This window comes from Dermochelys coriacea, chromosome 17 (genome assembly GCF_009764565.3).
Source record: "Dermochelys coriacea isolate rDerCor1 chromosome 17, rDerCor1.pri.v4, whole genome shotgun sequence".
In the NCBI taxonomy this organism is placed as follows: Eukaryota; Metazoa; Chordata; order Testudines; family Dermochelyidae; genus Dermochelys; species Dermochelys coriacea.
In genome coordinates this window covers 12207873-12220619 of record NC_050084.1, presented here as the reverse complement: position 1 = coordinate 12220619, position 12747 = coordinate 12207873, and the positions used below count along the sequence as shown (strand labels likewise).

The following is a 12747-nucleotide window of genomic DNA, read 5'->3' as shown; positions in this document are numbered from 1 at the left end:
GGTGCCACAAGTACTCCTTTTCTTTTTGCGAATACAGACTAACACGGCTGCTACTCTGAAAAGAATTCTCAATGATTCACACATTTCAAGGTCAGAAGGGACCATTATGATCATCTAGTCTCATCTCATGCTGAACACAGGCCAAAGAACCTCAACCAATAATTTCTCCGCCAAGCCCATAACTTCTGTGTGAGCTATAGCACTTCACATCAAAAGAGATCCAGTCTTGATTTAAAGACTTCAAGTGATAGAGAATGAGTTGTCGGCACTCTTTTGACAAGTGATGTTTTCTGTGATCCTCCAAGAAGGCAACCTGTCAAATGTTCAAGTTCACATTTTAGCTCAGACGTTCTTAGTCATACTCCAGAAGGATCTAGTTTGCCTTCTCAAAGCATGCTTAACTTCTGAATGCGCCAACACTTGACTTTATTGTTTAGTTAGTTTCAAACATTGGGAAGAAAAAATGAGATCCTGATCCAGGCCATATATTATGCAACGTGCTCTTTGAGTGGATAAACTTTATCTTGAACTTCTGTGAAGCCACCCACTTTGTGAACAGATACAGTTCCTGGCTCTGATTTGGATTAGTTAAAGTCAGTGGGATTCTGACAGGGAAAGGAGTCCACTTCTGAGAGGGCTACACACAAACTAGAGTTGTTTAGAGTGATTTGTAGAATAACAATTCTGTTGTTAGATCCATGTGTAACAACACCTCTTCATCCTCAGACTGAGCAATTACTAGAGCCACTTCATTAAACCTCTTTTGACACCTCTTGAAGACCCATCTGTTGCCACTGTGAGTGAGAAATCAATTTCAAAGCCTGTAAATCCCCCTGCACTTTAGAGAACAAAGCCAAAACTGGAGCGAGATAGAATCCAGTTCCCTCTATATAACCTAGCAATAATCCTTCTCATTCCACTGCAGCGTATAAAAGATTATTTCTAGTAGTAGAAAAGTTCAGAGTTCACAGGCTGAGACATTATCTGTAAAACACAGCAAAACACTCACTTGATTTATCTAATGAGTCTTCCCTAGGAAAGAACAAATGAATATTTATTGTCATATTGGCTCTTCTCTTCCCTTATTTATTTATTTTTATTTTATTTTTTATTTTAAATCAAGCAATTTAAATGGCGCAGATTCCATAGATCTGTCAGGTATATGTCATGTCCATGCCGCAGTGAACAAGACGATGCATTGGTTGTCAGTGTAGGTTTTCTGTCCACGCAAAGAACACTGTTAAATTAATCATTAAGTGTACAGGTTTTTTGCCCCATTCTTCCTTTCACGTAAATCAAATGATGGAAAAATTATAAAAACAATGGAGTTAGATTTGTTTAGGAAAAAAGCGAATTTTCAGTTCTTGTCCATAGATCTGTGGTTAGACCCTGAACTCCATGAATTGCTACGTTTCCTTTACATCAGAGTATGCTGCCCAATGTGCGGCTATCATGAGTTCTTAATCTTGCTTTTAAAAAAAATCACCTCAAAGATTTTAATTCAAAATTCACAAATATTTTCCTCCTTACTTTTCAGTAATAGAGAGTAAAGAAAAATAATCTAATTGCCCAGACTGTTGTTGTACAGTAGAACCTCAGAGTTGTGAAAACCTCGGGAATGGAGGTTGTTTGTAATTCTGAACAAAACGTTATGGTTGCTCTTTCAAAAGTTTACAACTGAGCATTTACTTAATACAGCTTTGAAACTTTACTATGCAGAAGAAAAATGCTGCTTTCATTTAATTTTTTTCAGTAGTTTGTTTAACACAGCACTGTGCTGTATTTGCTCTTTTTTTGGGTGGTGGGGGATCTCTGCTGCCTAATTGCATACTTCCAGTTCCAAATGAGGTGTATAGTTGACTGGTAAGTTCGTAACTCTGAGGTTTTACTGTATCTCTTCATATCAGAAGAGCTTTTTAACTGGATGAAGAGAGAACTTGAGGGATGTTAGCAGGAAGCTGTTTGCTAAAGAAAGTCAGCTTTCTGGACAAACACTCCTACTATTTTCCACACACCTTGATCCTGGTTGTAGCCCCACTTGCCTCAGCCAAGTGGTAATAGGAAAGAATTTGGCCTGTGATTTCTCTCCCTGCTTTAGTCTCGATATAGGGCCAGGTCTTCAGCTGATGTAAATCTGTGGAGCTATGCCAATTTACACCAGCTAAGCACCTGACCATATAGAGGTTGATCGTGCACCAGTGAAAACAATGGGAGATTTGCCCTTGAATTTTCTGGGAGGAGGCTCGGGCCCATAGTGACTTCATGGGAGCGATGCCATTTTACACCAGGTGAGGATCTAGGCTCAATTGTTTTAGTTTTTTTTTCCCTTTTCCATTTACTGACAATCTCAATAGATTGGTTGCCATAGTAATGTAATGTTTCCTATCACCTCTTTAGAAATACTCAATGAGTTGTACTAAAAGTGACATATTCTAAAGTGCTCGTGTTTGAAACATTTGGTTCTTTTGAAAGTACCCCCTTAAATTTGTAGCTTAGAGGCTCATCATTGGTAACATTTTTCCAAAGGACTTAACTTTGGAAGGGAGCTATGCTTAGGGTGGGGACTTCTCTATATTGTTGGATTTTGGCTCCCAAAGAAACCTATTTTAATGTTGTTTTCTTTCTTCTAGAAAGAGAGAGTGCATCAATAGAGAAAAGGCCTATGTCTCCTCACCCACTCCAAATAACCAAATTGATAGGACACAAAGAGTCACAAGTGGATATTGTATTCGAAAGACCTTTTGATGGAAAGTGAGTAGAGAATTTGGTCATGAACTAAAATGCTCATGTGCTTTTACTGTGGATATATAATATGTTTTCCATTAAGAGTAAATGCCCTAGTGAGTACTATTTAAAGAGGCTTTGTCGCTTTAGGACATGTGGAAAAGGACATTAAAACCAAGAAGTTCTGGCTTATTGACTGTTTTGTGCTTCCAGTGCTATTGAAGAAGATGGGGAGGTGGAAGAGAAATTGGAGACTGGAAATGACATTTGGCAGCCCTTGACTCGCAATATATCTCAGCAGAAGGAGCACTGCATTTTTCTCTCTGTTCCAAAGCACATGCTCCAGAACATCCTTGATTATAACAATAGATATGAGCAGCACCTGAAACTTATTTCTCATGAGGCAGTAGGGCACTTCAATCCATGGCACATTGCTGAGAGGTACATGAACTATTGTTGTGTTTGATTTTGTGAAGTAAATGTGTCAGTTCCAGACCTGTCTTTCTGTTCTTTCTTAGAAACACACGGGGGGAAAAAAGGACGGTTTAAATTCTGAATTGAAAGCCAGAAAGCTTAAGACAGTAGCTACTGGGTTATTTCTCAATGATCCCTGATGCTTGTGGACCTTTAAAGTGTTCACAGAAAACTAAAGGGAGTGATAGCAGAATATCCTGGAAGAGCAATTATTTTTCATGTCTTTCTATAGCAGGGGCGGGCAAACTTTTTGGCCTGAGGGCCACATTGGGTTTCGGAAATTGTATGGAGGGCCGGATAGGGGAGTCTGTGCCTTCGCCCCACCCCTGTTCCCTGACTGCCCCCCTCCCCATTCCCCGCCCTCTGTCTGCCCCGACCCCATCCATACCCCTGCTCCCTGCCCCCTTATCGTGCTGGCTGGTGGTGCTACAGTTGCACCGGTGTAGTGTAGTAAATTGCTCTCCGTAACTGCTACCAGTAGCGCATTCCTACACGGAGCAGTTTTAATGCACTGCACTGGCAGCATGGCGTGCTGAGGCTACAGGGCAGGGGGAGGAGCCGGGGACTAGTCTCTCGGGCCAGGAGCTCAGGGGCTGGGTGGGAGGGCCGTAGTTTGCCCACCTCTGTTCTATAGCATTCAGTGGTACCATAGAGCCAGCTCTGTCATCTGTGTGAAATATAGATTGGTTTAGAGTATCAAAAGGAGTCTAAGCCAGGGGGGTGTGTAATTCTCAGTTTCCACTCCACGTCGTTTTGTGAAAATCTGCTCTTATTGCTGTAGAAAACTGTATGTGGAAGTTTACATCTTCTGCTTTCCTTATCCACTTCTGTCTTTTATGCAAGTTCCAGTGGTAAGGCTGGAGAACCTGCTCTGGAGAGCCTTGATCCATTCAACTGAGACTATTTAACAACATGATTGTCTTTTGCCATTTGATTAAAAAGAAAACATTGCCCTGCTAACTGTAAAAGAACAGCCAGGCCAATGATGGGTGGAAGGAAGGAACAAACAAGCATTTTATAAATTTATTAATAAAAAGTTAATCAAGGTATTAAAAGTAGCAGAGAACCCATTGGCAACCTTTAATTTTCACAAAGGCGGGGTGGATGTTGCTGTTTTTGGAATAACAACAGAAATACTTTAAAATGGCAGCTGGCCTTATTGTAAATTTCATTGAAAAGGAGATTCGAAAAAGGAAATATTTTGCAGAGTACAGAGCTAAGTATATAAATAGTGTATGGCATAGCTGGGTCACCACTCAGTCCTCTGCAATGCAAACAAGAGAGGTAAAGTAATAAATGTCTATTTGCTGCTCATTCCTTAGCAAAGAAAAAATGTTTATTCATTCTTTCCAAGTCTGCTAAACAAGGAGGGAGGTGGAGGCTGAAAGGTTACAATATAAATAAAAAATAGCCGTCTCACCAGCAAAGTTTGAATAAGCATTTTTGGTTTGCTAAGTAACAGGTGCAGCAAGTAAACAATGTTATCTGTTATCATTTCCCAAGCGTGGCTCAATGAATGTCCAGCAAAAAGTTCTGCCATTTCTTCCCAGAATTTATTTTCAATATATGAATGGCATCATTCAGAAATTAACTACCAAGAAGTTTTGGTGTTGTGATTAGGGCACTACTCCAGCAAAGCGCGTAAACATGGGATTAACTTTCTAAGCATGTGTGTAGTCTCTATGGCCCTAATCCTTCAGACACTTAAGCAAATGCTTCATATTATTATCTCTACTAGTCCCATTGAAATCAATGGGCTTACTGTAGTAAAATTAAGCCTCAACACCGGTGTCTGCTGGATCAGTGCCTTTGATTTTAATAGGACCACTCACGTGCTTAAAGTTCAGATATGCTTCTGTGCTTTGCTGGAGTGGGGCCTATGTGAGCAAGAACTGAATGACCTTGGACTGGTCACTATAACCCGAGGCAGGTTAGAATAGACCACTAAAACATCCCTGGGCATGTTTCAGCACTATCCTTATAAACTCCAATACAGTGTTCATAATTGGCACTGGTATGAGCCTCAGCAGCTCAAACACTGACCCCCTTCATGATTGGCAAAAGGACAAAATGGAAATGAGCCCTTCCTTCTTGCAGCTGAATGGAGCTCTTCTAATCTATGTATTGTACATATGATTTGAAATCAAACTAAAAATGTAATCCAATTCACAGCACTGTTTGCTGAATGTTTTACCATCAGAGGGCCCTATAAAACTTGTCCACCATTACATGTATCAGTAAACATTTAGAAGAAACTGCCTTGCTCTGTATTAGAGACACAGGAAAGTTAATTTTCCTAGTATTGTTGCAGCAAGCATAAGACTCTGAGAAGGAGAAATTTTGAACAGGCCAGCAAAGACCTGAACTTCTCAAATGCTGAAACACTATGAAGTTTTCTGTTGCCCTGAGTTAAAACCTCTGATCCACTGCTTCCCTGTAAACATCCTTGCTTTCAGAAGGGCCTGATCCAATGACCATTAAAATCAGTGGGAGTCTTTCCATTGACTTCAATGGGTTTCGCATCAGGTCCCGAGTAAGTTAAATCTTTCTGTACAAAGCAGAATTCATAGATACTAAGGTCAGAAGGAACCATTATGATCATGTAGTCTGACCTCTTGCACAATGCAGGCCACAGAATCTCACCCACCCACTCCTGCGAAAAACCTCTCACCTATGTCTGAGCTATTGAAGTCCTCAAATCGTGGTTTAAAGACTTCAAGGAGCAGGGAATCCTCCAGCAAGTGACCTGTGCCCCATGCTCCAGAGGAAGGCAAAAAACCTCCAGGGCCTCTTCCAGTCTGCCCTGGAGGAAAATTCCTTCCCAACCCCAAATATGACGATCAGCTAAACCCTGAGCATATGGGCAAGATTCACCAGCTAGATATTACAGAAAATTCTTTCCTGGGCAACTCACATCCCACCCATCTAACATCCCATCCCAGGCCATTAGGCCTATTTACTATGAATATTTAAAGATCAATTAATTACCAAAATCATGTTATCCCATCATACCATCTCCTCCATAAACTTATCGAGTTTAATCTTAAAGCCAGATAGATCTTTTGCCCCCACGGCTTCCCTTGGAAGGCTATTCCAAAACTTCACTCCTCTGATGGTTAGAAACCTTCGTCTAATTTCAATTCTAAACTTCCCAATGACCAGTTTATATCCATTTGTACTTGTGTCCAAATGTGTCACATTGGTACTGAGCTTAAATAATTCCTCTCCCTCTCCTGTATTTATCCCTCTGATATATTTATAGAGAGCAATCATATCTCCCCTCAACCTTCTTTTAGTTAGGCTAAACAAGCCAAGCTCCTTGAGTCTCCTTTCATAAGACAAGTTTTCCATTCCTCAGATCATCCTAGTAGCCCTTCTCTGTACCTGTTCCAGTTTGAATTCATCCTTCTTAAACATGGGAGAGCAGAACTGCACACAGTATTCCAGGTGAGATCTCACCAGTGCTTGTATAACTGTACTAAAACCTCCTTATCTCTACTGGAAATACCTCTCCTGATGCATCCCAAGACCGCATTAGCTTTTTTCGCAGCCATATCACATTGGCAGCTCATAGTCATCCTATGATCAACCAATACTTCAAGGTCCTTCTCCTCCTCCGTTACTTCTAATGGATGCGTCCCCAGCTTATAACTAAAATTCTTGTTGTTAATCCCTAAATGCATAATCTTACACTTCTCACTATTAAATTTCATCCCATTACTTCTACTCTAGTTTACAAGGTCATACAGATCCTCCTGTCTGATATCCCGGTCCTTCTCTAAAATGGCAATACCTCCCAGCTTTGTATCATCCGCATACTTTATTAGCACATTCCCACTTTTTGTGCCGAGGTCAGTAATAAAAAGATTGGTCCCAAAACTGATCCTTGAGCAACTCCACTGGTAACCTCCCTCCAGCTGACAGTTCACCTTTCAGTAGGACCCGTTGTAGTCTCCCCTTTAACCAATTCCTTATCCACCTTTCAATTGATCCCCATATTGATGCCCATATTCATATTGATCCCCATCTTTTCCAATTTAACTAATAACTCCCCATATGGCACGGTATCAAACGCCTTACTGAAATCTAGGTAAATTAGATCCACTGCTTTTCCTTTGTCTAAAAAATCTGTTACTTTCTCAAAGAAGGAGATCAGGTTGGTTTGGCACGTTCTACCTTTTGTAAAACCATGTTGTATTTTGTCCCATTTACCATTGACTTCAATGTCCTTAACTACTTTCTCCTTCAGAATTTTTTCCAAGACCTTGCATACTTCAGATGTCAAACTAACAGGCCTGTAGTTACCCGAATCACTTCTTCTTTTCCCTTTCTTAAAAATAGGAACTGTGTTAGCAATTCTCCAATCATATGGTACAACCCCTGAGTTTACAGATTCATTAAAAATTCTTGCTAAGGGGCTTGCAATTTCGGATGCCAATTCCTTTAATATTCTTGGATGAAGATTATCTGGGCCCCCAAATTTAGTCCCATTAAGCTGTTTGAGTTTCGCTTCTACCTCAAATATGGTAATATCTATCTCCATATCCTCATTCCCATTTGTCATGCTGCCATTATCCCCAAGATCCTCTTTAGCCTTATTAAAGACTGAGGCAAAGTATTTGTTTAGATATTGGGCCATGCCTAGATTATCCTTGACCTTCCCTCCATCCTCGGTGTTTAGTGGTCCCACTTCTTCTTCTTTTTGTTTTCTTCTTATTTATTTGGTTATAGAACCTTTTATTATTGGTTTTAATTCCCTTTGCAAGGTCCAACTCTACTTGACTTTTAGCCTGTCTAAGTTTATCCCTACGTGTTCTGACTTCAATAAGGTAGCTTTCCTTGCTGATCCCTCCCATTTTCTACTCCCTGCATGCTTTCTGCTTTTTCTTAATCACCTCTCTGAGATGCTTGCTCATCCAGCTTGTTCTACAACTCCAGCCTATGAATTTTTTCCCCTTTCTTGGGATGCAGGCTTCTGATAGTTTCTCTAGCTTTGATTTAAAGTAATCCCAGGCCTTGTCTACCTTTAGATCGATAAGTTCTTCAGTCCCATTCACTTCCCTAACTAATTTCCTTAATTTTTGAAAGTCACCCCTTTTGAAATCAAAAACCCTAGTTGCAGATTTATTTTTGTTAATCCTTCTGTTCAGTTTGAACTGAACTAGATCATGATCACTTGAACCAAGATTATCCCCTTACAATCATTTCTTCTATGAAGTCCTTACTACTCACCAAAACCAAATCTAAAATGGTATCCCCTCTAGTCAGTTCAGCAACTACTTGATGAAGGAATTCATCAGCTATCGCATCTAGGAAAATCTGAGCCCTATTATTATTACTAGCACTCTTCCTCCAGTCTATATCTGGAAAGTTAGTCTCCCATGATCATGCAATTTTCATTAGTATTTACTTTATTAAAAACATTAAAAAGGGCTCTATCCATACCCAAATTAGATCCCGGCAGTCTATAGCACACCCCAAGCACTATCCTGGGGGAGGCTAGTTTTCTTCCCCAATGTAATTTTGGCCCTGACAGACTCTGTCTTATCCATTCCATCGCTTCTTATTTCTTTACATTCTACCTCATCATTGATATACAATGCTACTCCACCACCTTTACCTTTATTTCGGTCTTTCTTAAACAGCACATACCTCTCAATACCTGTAGTCCAGTCATGACTACTATTCCACCATGTTTCCGTTATCCCTATAATATCTGGTTTCACTTCCTGCACCAGTAGCTCTAGTTCCTCCATTTTATTACCTAGGCTCCTTGCATTGATGTACAAACATCTGAATTTTTGCTGTTTGGCCTCACTCTCACATTTTGTACCCTGTTAAGCACGGTCATTCTACAGCCAGTATAACCTATTAGACTGGTATCTACACTGCCCTTCCTCCTTATATACATTCTCCTACCCCCGGCTGTATCCTTTCTTACTTTGTTTTCTTCCGTCTCAATGTTAAAATCCGGCGTGGAGATTACCTGGGCATCTCCCAACCATCTCCCCCAAATTCCTAGTTTAAAACTCTCTTAATCAGTTGTGCCAGCATCCATCCTAGAAGTCTATTTCTTTCGCTACTCAGATGAAGTCCATCCCGAGAGAACTGTCCTCTGTCTGTGAATGCCTCCTCGTGGCCATACATCCCAAAGCCCTCCTTATAGCACCACTGCCTAAGCCATCTGTTGATAGTCATAATCTTGTCACACCTTTGTTGCCCTTCTCTAGGAACAGGAAGGATCCCACTAAAGATCACCTGAGCCTCAATTTCCTTAAGCGTCTTCCCCAGCCTAGCATAGTCTCCTTTAATACTTTCCAGTGAGAATCTAGCCGTATCATTTGTTCCCACATGAAGGATAATTAGGGGATTCTTTCCTGCTCCCTTTAGGATCCTTTTCAACCTCAGGTCTACATCCCGTATCTTAGCACCTGGAAGACAGCATAACCTTCTGTTCTCTGGATCAGCTCTGGTTACAGGCCTGTCTATTCTCAGTAAAGAGTCCCTGATCACATAGACCTGCCTTTTCCTGGTGATGGTGCTATTCTCCAGTCTATCCCCTGTTCCCTCCGGCTGCAAGTTCTTTCCATTCCTGTTCTCCCTTGTAATCCTCTTCAACCCATCCTGTATCCTCCTAGGGTTCATATTTGGTGTAGTCTCCTTTGACTCTTCCCCTTTTCCTATAGGACTAGCCGCTCTTCTCTTCTTCCTTGCCCTTCCACCTTCAGTGACTACCTGCTGAGCCCGTTCTTCATTTTCCATCTCTGCAAATCTGTTCTTGAGCTCTGTTTCTCCTTCACTAGCCTGTTTGCATCTAACGTTTTGTAAAAAGGAAAAAAATATACCAGTTAACAGAAGGTTGGTCACATTCCCCAATCCTCCATGGACACCATATATTCACCCCTCTTTTATCAGAAAGCTGATAGATGCAAAAATTTCAGATGCTCCACAAAACTTAGGCGTAAACAGGATGGTTCTGTAGTACAAGAGTTTTCCCCGTAGTAAATATATATAATAATGTGAAAACAAGTACAAACATTTCTCTTTTGAGATCAGAGCTTTGATATAAATGGATGAAATGATTGGTGCATATTTGGGTTTGTTTGTACAAATCCCAGGATTCTATCCTTGGCTTTTAAACTTGCTTTTCTCTCCTTTAGCCTTGCAGAAGAACTGACCGAAGAAGCCTTATGTGATGTGGCAGCAGAGCTGCAGGATGTATGTGAGGATTATGCAGAAGCCGTGTTCACTTCTGAGTTCTTGCAGCCCACAGAGTAAATGTTTTTAAATCTGTGCCATCAGCTAATGGAATGCTGTCAAATCCCAGCCTACCAAGCATATTGGGTGCTTAGGTTTTTTTCCCAAGATCTTTGTTCTTACTGAACACGTGGAAGAATCTGCTCAATGTATGGATGAAATTCGGAAGGGATTCATCTTGTGGTTTTTAAAAAACCACAATAAAGATGCTTTCCTTTTCAGATTTCAGTGTAATAAAGGTGCTGAAAAAGTGTTTGACTATAACAGAAGTAAACACTTAACAGTAAAGTTTACATGTGTGCAGAGCCATTATCAATCCTTCTCTATATCTATGATTAGTTTTTCATTCTTTTTTTTAATGTGATCTAGTGGTATGAGCAAAGCACTGGGAGTTGAGAGTCCTGGATTCCATCCCTAGATCTGTTAATGATTTGGGCAAGTCACTTAACCACTCTGTGCCTTACTTTCTTCCTTTGTGATGCTTCTTACTTACCTCACTGGAGTGTTGTGGGGCTTAATCAATAAATTATTGTTCAGAATGCACTTTGAGCTCCTCTGAAAAGTGCGCTGGAAATACAAGTATTATTTCACATGCTTCTAAAACCCAAATTGAAAATCCTGATGCAAAAGAGTAAATGCTGTTTGATTTGCCTTCAGTGTTTCCAGTATCACACAAGAAAGATGCTGTTTATTTTGTCTGACCAACTGCATTAACATTCTTCACAGTCTTGTTAGCTGTTTTTTGGACTAGATGCAATAATCCAGAGGGGTGATTGTCACACCATTGTCACACCATTGTGTCACAGCATTAAGTGGGTATTTTGAACAACAGCTAGAAGTGGCTCGATTTATTTGCAAGAAAGCTTGTACTGCTGTACTATTGCAACCCCCTTATGGTTGTAACATTGTTTTCTGAATGTTTTACAGCACTATACATATCTGCATTACGATTTAACAGTCCATACAAACAGGACTTTTTTTTTTTCCTTTTTTTTTTTTTTTTAGAAAAAAGTTATTGGCACAGGGGCACCCCCTCCTTTTTTTTTTATACTAGCCTAAAACAATACTATTCTTCTACACCAGCTCCATTTAAAGACCCAACCCTGCATTCTTTACTCACTTAAAATGCCTATTAAAGTCCATAAGAATTATGGGTGAACAAGGAATGCAGGATTCAGCCCCAAAATTGTGACATCAAACCATCTAGGGCATTCTAATGTCTCTTACTTTTCATAGTTGTTCTTAGTTTTGTGGGGGTATGGTGTGTATGATATGTACCTGAATTCTCTAGACTCAGTAGCAGGTTAGGGATGGAATGAGAGACTTGTAAAATGTCCTTGCTTTTATTGATTTGTGTTGAGACGGTATTGCACAGAATTGTCTTATTGCACAATAAAAATAAATAGAATAACCCACATCCCTGGTTCTTTTATATTGGGCTCATTTGTTAGTTTCAAATAATCAGTGTCCTAGGTTGAGTTTTGCTAATATATGTCCGGAGGACAAACAAGAAAAAAGGGTATATGATAAAACTTATGGGCCAAAACATGGGTCCATTCCTTAAATTAGCATTCACATTTCTTTTTACAGGTTATTTACTGTGACAAATTCCTTTTGTGCACTAATGTTTAACCCATTATAGCATCATTTCCAGTATATCGAAGTTTTTATTTTCTGTAAGTCAAAACACACTTTTGTAAAAATAAATCAAACAAAAACCCAACCCCCAAATTGTTTTTATTAAAGTTTGTAATTTTGTGTTTTGTGATTTGTTTTGATAACATTTATTTATATCAATGTACGATTTATTTGGTGGATTCCGTGTGGTTTTTTAATTTAAAACAAAATACATCAAACTGGTGCCTTTTTCAAAATGTATAGAGAGATTTATTTTAAAAAATTCTGGGTTTATTAAAACAGCAGTATATATGTGTAACAGTATTTTCAAATATTTGAATTGTTTTCAAATAAACTATATTGATTTTTGAGGATTTTTTTTAAATTTAGAATAATTTTGATCTAAATCCCATGTTTATTGTAAATAATGAATAAGACCTGTGTGCATTCCCTGCTAAGAAAATGCTCTTCATTTCTGCCATCCTAATCTTTAGTCAGAAAAAGAGATGCTAATAGAGGGCTGAATCATCCCATTATGGCCTTATACCACATATAGGAACAGTATTATTACACTACCTCTAGAGCAGCTTGGGCAGGAGATTGTGCCTCCAAGACCAATCTCCCCCTGTTCCAGAGAAGGAGTAAAGTAGTGCTAGGTCTATATCTGTCGTAACA

General features: G+C 39.7%; 1 protein-coding gene across 18 annotated transcripts in view; it reads left to right on the top strand.

The window, feature by feature from the left end:
• The window catches only part of KIAA0753 (KIAA0753 ortholog), a 41542-nt gene extending 29364 nt beyond the window's left edge, over positions 1-12178 (top strand). For 9 of the 18 annotated variants that reach the window (XM_043499245.1, XM_043499242.1, XM_043499244.1 and 6 more), the window contains 4 exons: positions 2631-2751; positions 2938-3165; positions 6592-6645; positions 10359-12178. In XM_043499245.1, the coding sequence (XP_043355180.1) occupies positions 2631-2751; positions 2938-3165; positions 6592-6645; positions 10359-10476 (521 nt within the window). In that variant the 3' untranslated portion in view covers positions 10477-12178. The remainder of the gene's footprint in view (positions 1-2630; positions 2752-2937; positions 3166-6591; positions 6646-10358) is intronic. The other 9 variants (XM_043499248.1, XM_038375330.2, XM_038375329.2 and 6 more) reach the window with 1 other exon arrangement.
• The last annotated feature ends 569 nt before the right edge of the window (positions 12179-12747 follow it).